Here is a 13,277-nt window from a genome sequence, read left to right on the forward strand (position 1 = left end):
TGTGTTTAATCAAAGCAGAGAACTAACCGACAGGAATGTCTGAGCTGGTGTGCACTGTGAGCTGGGCTGGGAGCTCCTGGCTTTTTACTTCTTGTACTCATTGTTGTGATTGCTGCTCTTTTGGTTTGTAGAAAACTGTAAACAGACAAATTCATCCCAACATCTTGCTCCCAAATGGACCAGCTGGCAGCTTTTCTGAAACCTCAGTATTTTTTTTCTTCTGTGATTAAGACGATGAAAGCACCAGCCTCATGTGACTTCAAGTATTAACAACAACAGCACAGCTTTTAACACTGCATTGTCACCAAGCCTTTAATCTAGACCTCCTGAGACATTTCCAACATCATGTGATGCTGGAAGCGCCTGTGCTGCCACCTGCTGGATGACTTATAAAACACAGCGGTCACTGTGAGTGAACATTAAAGCTCAGTTGATAAGTTCAGATGTAGGAGTAAGTGAGGAGGCTGTGTTGTGCACCTCAGGGCTGAAAGACTCAAAGTTTTTGTGAGTGTAGGAACACTGGGTTGTTTTTTTGTTTCATTTGCACTAAAGTAAAATTGTTGAGGGCTTTCTGAACTAAAGTTAAAATGAAATTTATCACAAACATAAACATATGAAGAGAAAAAAACTGAAACAAATGATAAAAAGTCAAATCAGCAAAGATACACAGAAAAGAAGGTCAGACATCAACTAAGGAGAAACACAAGGACAAATGGAACAATATTATCATCCATTATGTAGCAGGTTTATCAGAGAAACTCAGGAGAATCTTCTCCAAGCATGACATCCCAGTGTATTTGAGACTCAGCAACACACTCAGACAAAAACTGGTTTGTTTTAAGGGCAAAACTCCCAAACACAAACCTAACAACGTAGTATGTGCTGTACAGTGTGGCGAGGAATGCTCAGACCTCTACCTTGGAGAAACCAAACAGCCGCTCCTCAAAAAGTTGATTCTCTTCATCTGGACGTAGCGTTTTCAGTGGGAGAAATTTTTTGTCACTAATCCAAGTGACTTCTTCAGTCTCAGCTGACTGGAGGTTTCCCCAACCTTATAAACAGGACATTTGCACAATGACTGAAACCAGCCCACTGAAGGAACAATGGGCTGGGAGGTCATTTCCTTGATTATTAATATACAAATTCTCATGACCATTGATCAACAACCACTGATCAAAGCTCATTGATCAATGCCCATGAGTACCATTCACAGAGAGTTGGGGAATGGCTGCAATCACAGCATTGTAAGATGGTGACAGATGTCCCCTTAGGCCCCCTCCTCGATTCAGAGATGGTCTTTCCCTTTTCATGTAAATAGCCTCCTTGACTCCGCGCTCAAACCAGCGTTCCTCCCTGTCCAAGATGTGGACATCCTCATCATTGAAAGAGTGTCCACTGGCCTGTAGGTGTAAATAGACTGCAGAGTCCTGGCCTGATATGTTAGCTCTTCTTGCCTTTCACAAATATCAAAGCTTTGACTAAAGTCCAGCTGGGATAACCACATTTACTCAGGGCCTTCTTGATGTGATGTTCTTGTTCTGGCCGCTGAGGACACACTCCATATTTTGCTGTGGCTTTCCAATGGACAACAAGGAAGTCAAACTAATGTAGCGTAGCTCATGTCACATTCAATTGTTTGATTGTTCAATTGGTCTCGTATGAAGTGGAAAAGAGGGTTTTTCCATTTGATACGAGAAAATAATATAAACAACTGCAGCACAGTACCTGTTATACCTATAGCATGTAATCACTTTAATAAAATATTATGGTCAACAGTATTGTTCACTGCACTGTCTATCAGGACAAGCAGAGATGAGTCCACTGTCAGAGGCCATAAGATCATTTGTAACCTTCACTAATGCTGTTTCTGCTAGTCTCATTCAAGAGCAGTAATAGTTTTCTTTTAAGATCCAGAAGTCTGTGATGTGTATCATAGTCTGTAGCAAGTGTTTTACAATTAAAGGACCAAATAAATAAATCCACCCCACACAAATCAAATGTTACTCTGATTTTATTTTTGAGTAAACTCCAAAAATTCTAACAGACAGCTGGTGCTTATAAATATTAAAAAGAGATGATTTAATCATTTATGTACAGGCTGGAGTCTTCATGATCAACATGCTGGTTCAGATGCTGATCCTCTCAGTGGAATCGCACTTTCTCTTTCCTCCTTGTATATAAAAAAAGATTTTTAATGTTAATTTAAATTCAAAATTCACAGTTTAAAAAGAAATCCAGCATAAATGAACATGTTATAATAAAGAAAAGTAAATGGTTCAGTCTAGCATGTGCTCCAGTGAGACATTAAACTTCAGTAAAACTATGCAGTTATGAAACGTAACTTTAATCTGAGCAAAAACAAATTTGCTCAGTTGTAAATAAAACAGTGAAGTAAACGTGACCTGACAGACAGAACCTGAGTGAATGAAGTCCAGTGTTTAACCAATGAGAGCTGAAACTCAGCAGAGGTTTTAAACCTGTGTGCCGGTGATTGGACATCAGCCGCTGATAAAGTGGTTTCGCTTATAAAGTGCTCTGTAGTTTTCTAAATGTCCATCTCCTCCTTCTAAATCCTGTTTGTCATCTTTAACCCTGATCAATCACTCTGAAGGAAACACAACGTCCAGCAGCTCTGCGCTCAGAAAGCAAATGACATTTATATATTTTGTGAACAATATTCCACCAAGATTACAGTATATCGAGCTGCAGCTGCCCACGTTAAACTGTGACTGTCACCAGGTAACGTGGTCCTGATTTCTGAATTAGCAGCAGGTGTTAAACAGCTGATAGGTGAACAGGATGTATGCAGGTAAACTGAGGGTTGTCGAGCTGATCGCCGGTGTCATGAGGAAATTGTCAGCTCGTTATTTATGTCACAGAAACACAGACATGTGACCAGGCGGAAATTTGGGGCTGTGGGCTCGTTACACTCTGTCAGCTGACTGTTAGCGAAGCTAGCAACATTGACTAAAAACATCGGAGCAAACAAACTGTTGACAACCTGACATGTGAAGACTACGCCACTACATTCTCGGCTAAAACAATGCGGTCTTAAAGTCTGACGTCATTAGTGTCAAATGTGTTAATAATTTATTAATTAAATAATTAATTAATAAATTAAATGTGTCATTAATTAAATCAAATTATAATTAATTAATGAAACATTTAATTAATTTTTTATTTTGTCACTCCTGGCCCTCCATTATGGTGCGCCCCATCTTATATATTTATATATATATAAGTATATATGCAGTAATAAGCAAAAGTCAAGAAACGTTAGGTACACACTGTGCGTTCTTCCTATTGAAATATATTGCTCACAGATTCATGCTGACTGACCTGGAAAACATTACAATTTGTGTTCATGTGTCAATGATTAGATTTCTGCTAACCAGTTCTTGAGCTGACTGGGTTGATTTTCCAGACTTGCAGGTCAGGTTGAATGACACTAGCTAGGCACTGAAAGGAAAGGGCTGCCAAACTCCATATCTAGAAAATCTTTTTTTTTTAAACCCTCTCCTGTCTGGAAGCTTTTGGAATCAGAATTGGGATCTGAATGCTGTGGTTCTGAACACATTTTACTTTTGCAAGAGCAGCTATATAGTCTAGGTTCCCCTTGTTTATTTATTCATTTCTATGTGTTGTTTCAGTTATTACATTATGAATAGTATGACAATGCCTCATCCAGTGTCAGGCCACCCAGACTCTTGGACTCCTTCATCTTTGTTGTGGCCTTCTGGAGGTCATCCTGACTAATTGGACGGATGCAGTCATCTGAAAGGCTGAGAGAAAGAAATCAGACATTTAGCAAACAACAAGTTAACTTCTGAACTTTATAAGAGCAGCTCTGCATGACTCAGTTCAATCATAAAAAATGCCTCCACACTGAGAGAGTGAAAAGGAAAAAAAGATGATTTTCAGGTGTGTTGTATTTGTCCTAATTAGCATGAAAAAGTGAATATCATCAGAATATTTATTTTATTAGTAATTGATAATACCTATTTGTCAAAATATTGACTTTTATCAATATGTCCATTTTAAAACATGAAACGTCCTGACACTCTACCCACTCTGACCTGGAAATACCAAACACCTACGTGTCAGAATCCATGATTTCTCGGACACACAGCAGTGCTGCCTCACGACAAATCTCTTTGAGGTCACTTCCTGAGAAACCCTCAGTTTCCCTGGCGATGTGGCTGAGGTTAGTAAGTGGATCCACCTACAGAGGCAGAATCAATCTATCAATGAATCTAGGTATCATTGTAAATCAGAATTTACCATTTAAAACTCACATTCAAAGGCTTGTGTCTAAGTTGAAACTAAAACCAAGTTTAGAAATCAATCCTGTGTGTGCCTCCAGGTGAGAAACACTTGATTCGTGCAACTTTTTTACCTTTATTGGATTATGGTGAGCTGCTTTTTCTGGATGCACCAGCCCACTAACTAAAGGGGTTATGGAAATCGTCTACATTATTGTTCTGTGTATGCTGCTGCTATATGTCCTTCTCTTATATTCGCAGACTTTCCCATTGGTTGGTCTTTATCTATAAATCTCTCCCTCTTATTTATGTGTTTATATGCGTAAAAATCGTAGCAATACAGCCCTTGTTCTCACAATATCATACAATTGATTGTCCCACAAATCAAAACACAATTAGGAGTTAGGCTTTGAAATACGCCGCCTCTGTCTCCTGGAATAATCTGCAAAAGGAACTGAAATTGTCAGAAATGGTTACCTTCAGTAAAAGAAAGAGAGAACAACTCTTTTAGTCAGCGTGATTTTTTAATGCCACTCTTAATTCATCTGTTATTGTATGTTTTTTTTACACGTTTTTTACTTGATATCGTATTTTATTTTTATTTTTATGTGGTACATGTATTATTGACTTTTGCTGCCATGATGCCAGGTCTCTCTTCGAATTGAGATTTTTACCTGGATAAATAAAAGACTAATATTACATGTTATTCATCTTCTTTCCCTAGCTTCTTTTTTCAGTGTTCTCATCCACTGTTTGTTCCTTACCCCTTTCCTCCGTCATACCCTTTTCTAGTCCATTTTCCCTTACATTTCCTGACTCCTTCTCATTTCCCCCTCATTGCCTCTCTCAAAACATTTTTTTCCAGTTCAATTCAGTTTCATTCATACAGCGCCAGACAAGACAAAGACATGCTGTGAAAGAGACCCCGAGATTAATAACAACTAATGATTCAATGTAGAGTCTTCTATTAAACCATGGGTGAGAGAACTTCAGGCCCGTAGACCTAGGCTGTGTCCCAATTAAGAGACTGCACGCTTGAAGTACGTGCACTACGCGTACTACGTACGGTGCGTACTATAAGTACGAGAAGTGCGGAAGTGAGAGGCGGTATGGGACGGTATACGCTTCGTCGCGCTGTTCAGGTTGCCTAGCAACCATGATACTAACCACGGTACATACAGCTTTGTTTGACAGAAATGAAGGAGAAAAATGTTTTGTTGGTCATTCATTTTTGTCATGACATCACTTTGATTAGTTGAGTATCTGAGGCTGAGACCACGGGACTGTAAAACATGATTGTTGGGCTTCATTTCTGTGCTGAACAGTCATTTAAGATTAGTTAGTAAATAACAATTAGTTAATGTTGTTCATGAGACTAAAGTCATCTCACTGTGGTAATGTAAATATAATATGGCCAATATTATAGTATTGTCAGATTATTATGATATATATATATATATATATATATATATATATATATATATATATATATGTGTGTGTGTGTGTGTGTGTGTGTGTGTGTGTGCGTGTGTATATATATATATATACTACTTTAATTATTACACATTCGCACATAAATAAGTGACATCATATTCGGTACTTTTGACAGTTCACTCTTCGGCCGCTCCATCTTATTAGGGAAATTCCACATACATACATGTAAATTTCAAAACTCAACCCCATCATTTAATTTGCTTTTGATTGAAATTGAATATTACTTAGACTCTCTTAAATTGACTTCCAATAAAAAAGGTTTATCATTGATTGAAATTCATTCAGAAATGTTTAACGACTGAGCTGTCACAACTTTCAAATACAAAGTTGTTATGAAGTCTGTCACATTCCCCCCTTTTTTTTCTTTTTTTCCCCTTTATTTATTTATCCTTCTTATTTTATTGTACTGTATATTGTTACTCTTATTTGACTTGTATGCCTACTGTACAAACTGAACTGGAATGACTGACTGTTCGCTTTATGATCTCAATAAAGTTTGGAAAAAAAAAACCCTCTTCGGCCGCTCCCTTCTGCCGTATTTTGCGGCAAAATTGTCCACACCCACCGTCGCGCTATGAATTGTGGGATATATGGGACCACGAAGCGTGCACCGGACCACGCTTGATATTTGGGGAAATCGATGGCGCATTTGGAGTATGCATTTGAAGCACACTTCGAATTGGGACAGCCGTCGTCGCGTGGCGGTGACGTAACCGCACTTAAAATGCGTACTTCAAGCGTGCAGTCTCTTAATTGGGACACAGCCCTAGTGTCCTGCAGGTTTTAGATGTGTCCTTAACACAGCTGATTTAAATCGATAAATGACCTCCTTAACATGTCTTGAAGTTCTCCAGAGGCCTGGTAATGAACTAATTCATTTAATTCAGGTGTGTTGACTTTAGGCCCACCCCTATTTTCTCATATTAAGTGAGAAGAAGAAGAAGAATTACTCAATGTATCATGGGAACCCCCCAGCAGCCTACACCTACTGCAGCATAACTAAGGGAGGATTCAGGGTCACCTGGTCCAGCCCTAACAATATGCTTTAGCAAAAAGAAACGTTTGAAGCCTAATCTTAAAAGTAGAGATCGTGTCTGTCTCCCAAATCCAAACTGGAAGCTGGTTTAATAGAAAAGGGGTCTGAAAACTGAAGGCTCTGCCAGGAAATTAAAGGCCATCCAGGTCTTTATGTCTTTAAGACATTCCAGCAGTTTTAACTAATTGGTGTGTGTTATCTCGCTTCATAGATAGACAGACCTGGGTGTCATCTGCATGGCAGTGGAAATGTATGCTATGTCTTCTGATGATGCTGCCTAAGGGAAGCATGTATAATGTAAACAGAATTGGTCCTAGCACTGAACCCTGTGGAACTCCACAATTAACCTCAGTGTGAGAAGAGGACTCTCCATTTACATGTACAAATCGTTTAGATAGATCTGATACATTACGGTACCTGTAATGCCTACAGCATTTTCTAATTGCTCTAATAGGATATTATGGTCGACAGTATCGAATGCTGCACTGAGGTCTAGCAGGACAAGCACGGACATGAGTCCACTGTCAGAGGCCATAAGAAGATCATTTGTAACCTTCACTAAAGCTTTCCTTTTCTTCACTCATTTTTATTATTGTGGATTTAATGTTTCTTTGGCTTCATGTACTAACTACATTAAAAGAGCAGAAGAAGAACCATGTTGGTAAAATAATGTAAGATCATAAGGATTAATATCTCAGTCACATGACTTTTTCCCTTTTGCTGTGAACTTACCGTTTCATTCTCCAGGATCAGTCTGAGTATCTGCTTGCGCTGCTCAATGTTCTGCAGAAACAAACACACTGTCAGACTAGTTTTATCCTCACCACACACCCCTGTCTGACGGTGGTGTGCGCCATAGACTATGTCTCATATGCTGGTGCATGCCGCCTTTACGGTGTCACTTCGGCTGGTCATGCACCACTCTGTTTTTGTAACCTAGCACACCACCGCAGATGAAGACATGAGTGTTAGAGCTTTGTCAGTTTTTGCTGCATTTTAATGATGTATCATTAGAGAAACACAAGACTTCTTGGGATGCTTTTCTTTAGGTTTGACGTCTTCACTGCTTCATTCCTTCTAATATGGTGTTATTATCTGAGTAGTGACACCTGCCATTCAGGAGAATACATCAGCACCCTGTGCCTTAACAGGATAAATAGAAATGAATGTGTGATGATGTTGCCACGGCACGCAAACCGACCAATGCAGAGGGTACACTGCTGCGTTCAGTATGCTTTTTGTTTGTTGGTTTGTTTGTTTGTTTTTAAAAAACAGTCAGACTTATTTTAAAAGGACATACAGGCAGCTTGATGTGAATCTTGGTGGGCATCCTCCTCAAGATGGCAGGGTCTATGTCCTCAGGACGATTGGTGGCTCCCATAATGATCACCTGACAAAGTACACTTTTAATCAGATTTACATACAGACCGAATCTTCGAAGAACATTTTATTGATCATCTGATCGTTTATGTTCAGGATTCACATATATTGCATAGATTATGGAGAGAAATTGGGTTCAAAAGGGTTGCAAATAGGGGTGGTTTTAAAAAGAAAATCCCAATTCTAATCGATTTTAGGTCAGGGTCTTTCTGTGTGGAGTCAGCTGACATCTGGGATATGCTCCAAAGCCCCTCGCAACCCTGAAAAAGATAAGTGGAAGCAAATAGATGGATGGATAATTGATTTTAATTTGAATAATCCAATACTGATTCATTTAATCCTAAAATCAATTTTTAAATATTAATGTATTTTGCCAGAATCTCAGCTTAAAGCTCATAAAACTATTTTAACAACCTCCAAACTGTTAAAAGAGCAAACGATTAAAGAGCAGGTAAATGGATTGATTCTCTCAAAAGATGTAAACATAAAACGCAAATCATTTACTCGTACACGCCGTTGGCATGAAAGCAAACATCTTATTCTGAGACTGCAAACTGTTGATGCAAATTTAACTGAACTAGGAGCAAAAATGGTTAAAAACTACAGTTTTGCTTTATGGCAATGGAAGTGAGTCCTCAAACGTTACACAGAAATTCCTGTAAACATTTGTGAATCAATTTATGCTTGCGGATCACCCTGTATGCATTTGCAACCCTTTGAGACGAATTCCCCTCCATAATACATCCACAGCTCAGTGAATCTCTCAAGACTCCATATTGAACCTAAGTTATACCTGGCACTGGTGGTCTGTTTCGAGTCCATCCCACAAACTCATAAACTGAGCCTTCATCATAGCTGTGACTTCATGATCTCTGCTGGATCGACTCCTCAGAAAGGAATCTGTTCAAACACACAGAATAGTTTTATCATCTCAGTTATGATTTCATTGTTTGAAAATGTTTTGCCTCTTTTTTTGCTTCTATGGTATTTGTCAAAATGTATACAGTTAAGACCAAATATTAAAATACATTCACATCTCTCTTTGAACCGTTTGTGCAGACCAAATTCACTGAAAGCAGAATCAGTTTCTTTACATGTTTAATTTATGTTTAAGAAAATTCTAAATTTTAAGGTAGTACATGGAAAATATCGCCACTAAATGTTAGCAGGTTGTAGTCAAGTGAATTTTGTTTTCTTTCCCTTCCCAATTAAATTGTATAATCCTACAGTGTCATGGTCCTGGCTCATTTGAACCAGTGTTTTGTGTTTTTGTATTTTCATGTTATTTTGTGTTATACTTTATGGTTAAGTTTCTTTAGTTAGTCTTGAGTTAATTCCTATATTGCCTAGGTTTTTCTGTTTAGCTCCTTGATTATTTATTATATATTATTTATTTATTTGTCTTTGCCCTCTGTGCCGCTCTCCATCTCTGTCTGTCTTTATATATGTTGTGTGAGCCTCTCTAGGAGCAACTTGTTTCCTTCCTTGTGTTCCATTCTATGTTTCCCCGTCATGTCTCCTCTCGCTCATGTCCCATCGCTCCCTCTCGTCTGCCTCTCCTCTCCATCATGTTCCTCTATTTCCTGTTTTATTGTGAAGGCCCTTTGTCCCTGTAGCTGTGTCCCAAAACCTAGGCCACATCGTCCTGAGGCCGCATTTGAAGGCTGATTACTTCACAGCCAGCGATGAAGCCTGTCCCAATTCAAAGGCCGCTCCAAATCCAGCCAACAAATGCGTCCTTCATTTCCCTGGATTTGAAGGATGGGTTATTTTCGTTTCAGCTAATAAAACTTTATATAATAAAGCTGTTTTGAGTTAACATCCCGCTTACGAGCCAGCATTTGGATCCTTTCCTTCCTGCACTACACAGTCGATTCATGACATAAAGTGGGCATTGTAAGCAAAGCACACAGTTTAACAAAAAACAAAAACTATTTTTCAAACTTAATTTGTCAAAATGATTTCCACTTTAACAGAGAGAGATAAACTGTATGTGTGTGTGTGTCTTTCACACCTATCTCGTCGATGAAGATGATTGTTGGGCCCAGTTTGGAGGCCAGTGAGAACACAGCAGCAGTCAGTTTCTGGGACTCTCCGTACCATTTATCTGTCAGCGTGCTCGGCTTCAAGTTGATGAAAGCAAAGCCCGCCTCTTTTGCTGTTGCCTTGGCGATGAGTGTTTTACCACATCCTGGGGGTCCATACAGCAGCACACCTGTGTGAAGACAGTGGGATTTTGTATTATTTTGCCGATTGCTAGAAATCAAACTACCATGAAAGTAACAGCTTGTTGCTCGCCTACGGACTCAAATGTCGCATCGATGGCAATAGCTCATCTCTCTCACACACACTGTGGACACATAGGGCTGGGTATCAGCTCTGATTTCTATGACTGATTTGATTTCGATTCACAAGGTCCCGATTTATCCCATTTCCTGATTCAGTTTGATTAGATTCAATTCATTTCAGGTTGACTCAGACAACCTGAAATAATTCTGATCATTTATTAGTACATATCAGAATCAGAATACTTTATTAATCCCTAAGGAAAATATGTGGGTTACAGTTGCTCCAAGACAGTAACAGACTAGACTATTTAACAATACAATAAGTTACAGATATATAGATTTAAGAAATATCTTTTTTTAATATATCTACAAGAACAAAGCTGACACTTGTGAGTTTTCATCAGGGGTGTGAGAATCACAGCATAAGCCTTTGTGTCAAAGTAAGTGAGGATAAAACACAGAAAAACATGAAGGAGATTTTCCTGGCCTCGCTTTTTATAACAAACAACCTTAAAAATATTCTGCAATGGAACAAAAACTCAAGAAAACCATGAATCAACATATGAACATTACCTGATGCTGCTGAGGTGAAGCAGACCAAACTTACAGAGGTTTTATTGAAGACACAGATAAGAGTTTTACAATTTGGCATAATTTTTAAAAAGTTTACATTTCTTCAGTATTGAATAGCATAAATGAGATTTTCTTGTCGGTATTTAAATAAAAAAGAAACAACAAACAAACAGCGGCCGACAACGCTAAACAACAGTAGACTGATGGATAATAAGCAAGCAAATAATGAAGAAAACAGAGATTTTTAGATGGAAAACCAAATTTTTTGCTTTGTATTATTATAATAGCATAAGGTGCATTAAACTCTGTCGGAAACTAAAAACTCATTCACAACCTGTATGCCTTAAATAAACATTGACAAACACTTCCATTTCTCTGGACACGCATACAGAGAATCAACCAATTACAAACAGACTAAAGTAAAAGAATTTAAATGGTAGTATAATCAAAATAGAAATTACAGCAAACAAGAAATGGTTATTGTTGATCGATTATTATATCTAATACAGATGTAATTTAATGGTTAAAAGCTGTGCATCCTTTGTAGATTTTGATTAAAGTTTCTGTGGGTGCCCTGATTAAGGCAATTTTCTATCCCATCTAAGAATAACTAAGGCAAAGGCTGATGCTAATGGGGATCCTGAACAACAACAAAAAAGTGAATGATTGCTGACCTTTGGGCGGCTGCAGCAGCCGGGATTTCCTGAACAGATGTCTTTTCTGAACGGGGAAGATCATTTTCTCCTTTAGCTGGTTGATCACCTCCTCCAGACCTGCGATATCCCTCCATGTGATCTGCACACAGGAAGAAATCTGGATGGATATTGGCTGCAAGTGCTGATGCACGAAGATAAACCCCACACTTCCTGTTTCTGTCAGTACTGTGTGCTGTCAGTTCTTTGTGGTTTATATTTACAGCTTCAGTTTAAACAACATGTAAAGTGGCATTACCTGCATGGTCCGCGGGTCAACCCGGTGAGTGACAATGCGCTGTTCATACACAGAGAGTTTAACATTTTTAGATTTATTTTGACCTGTCCTCGTTGTCTGAAAAACACAAAAGCAGAAACAAATCAAAGGCTCAGCCTGTGCTCTACCTCAGGATCATACTGTCCTCATCAGCAGGAGACAATTTTCTCAAATAAAATATTCAGGATGAAAGATGTATGTGTAGGTTCTCTGTCATCTGGGTCATGGCAATCTAAGAAGCTTGGAAAGAAAAGTAACTGGAAGAGCAGTTGTGCCGTAGTCTATAGGATGGTAGTTAAAATGTGACCATAAAGAAAAGACAGAATTATAGTCGAGAATAAGCAATAAGCTTCTCCCGGATGGCCGAACTCCTCACCCCATCTCTAATGGAGAGGCCAGCCAGCCTTCGGAGAAAGCTCATTGTTGCTGCTTTTATCTGCAATTTCGTTCTTTTGGTCACTATCCAAAGCTCGTCACCATAGGTGAAGGTAGGGACGTAGATCGGCCAGTAAACTGAAAATTCTGTTATCACTACAGTCATAGCATCAATCTGACAGACTCTCAGTGCAGGACTCACTGCCTACGTCCTCACAAATTCTCCTACCCTCTTCCTTTACATCTGATGCGTTCATCGAGGTGAAAGAAAAAAGGTTAGGAAAAGGAGATGAAACAGATTTCGGGAACCTACAGATTTTTGGTTACATCCTGTTAGAAATGTTCATCCTACTGTAAAACCTGCCCAGCAGATCTGATTATGAGCAGCTTCAATCCATTCAGTTTGGGTATTTGTGCTCAGACTGATTTTTATGTGCATCTGCTGACTGTGGAAAATTATATCATTAATCTCTTGTCTTCTTTCTTGTTTGCACAAAAGCTTGTTCTGTATAGTTATTAATCAGGATGTTTTTAAAGTATAATTCTGAAAATGTCATTATCTTTACAAATGAAAAGAAAGGCAAAATTAATATATTCTCTGAAATTATCAGGTAATATCTGCACATCAGCAAATCTGAGATTAAACATGAGAAAGAATCAGAATTAATCCACATTAAGATGAGACAAAAAAAACAAACATCTGAAGACAAAACCTGTTGCAATAAATCTTGATTCCCCTCCCACCTGCCTGTGAGGCTTCTCCTGCTGATTCCTTACCTGGTATAACTGGTATATGATGCCTAGGCTTAGGCCTAGGCCTACGCCTAGACCCTGGCCTAGACCTTGGCCTAGGCCGAGAAAAAGAGCGATGCCTCCAGCTCGCACAAAGCTCAGTCCCAT

General features: G+C 38.8%; 1 protein-coding gene across 1 annotated transcript; it reads right to left on the reverse strand.

The window, feature by feature from the left end:
- Window positions 1–3,658: 3,658 nt before the first annotated feature.
- LOC146635228 (outer mitochondrial transmembrane helix translocase-like) lies at window positions 3,659–13,277 on the reverse strand. The gene is made up of 9 exons (XM_085345606.1): window positions 13,155–13,277; window positions 11,985–12,080; window positions 11,708–11,828; window positions 10,187–10,387; window positions 8,966–9,072; window positions 8,093–8,182; window positions 7,525–7,575; window positions 4,098–4,222; window positions 3,659–3,782 (listed from the first exon to the last, which is right to left on the reverse strand). The coding sequence occupies exons 1-9, from the start codon at window positions 13,275–13,277 to the stop codon at window positions 3,659–3,661; spliced, it is 1,038 nt and encodes a 345-aa protein (XP_085201732.1).

This window comes from Diplotaxodon limnothrissa, linkage group LG3 (assembly GCF_057381915.1).
Source record: "Diplotaxodon limnothrissa isolate DT_005_m linkage group LG3, D_limnothrissa_male_GT1.1, whole genome shotgun sequence".
In the NCBI taxonomy this organism is placed as follows: Eukaryota; Metazoa; Chordata; class Actinopteri; order Cichliformes; family Cichlidae; genus Diplotaxodon; species Diplotaxodon limnothrissa.

Bases quoted from the DNA above. Each gene is read 5' to 3' on its own strand.
- LOC146635228 (XM_085345606.1), bottom strand. From the start codon at position 13,277: ATGGGACTGAGCTTTGTGCGAGCTGGAGGCATCGCTCTTTTTCTCGGC. The intron at 12,081-13,154 runs GTAAGGAATCAG...TGTGTTTTTCAG, and splicing joins TCATATACCAGTTATACCAG to ACAACGAGGACAGGTCAAAA. The intron at 4,223-7,524 runs GTAAGTTCACAG...CTGCCTCTGTAG, and splicing joins TGATCCTGGAGAATGAAACG to GTGGATCCACTTACTAACCT.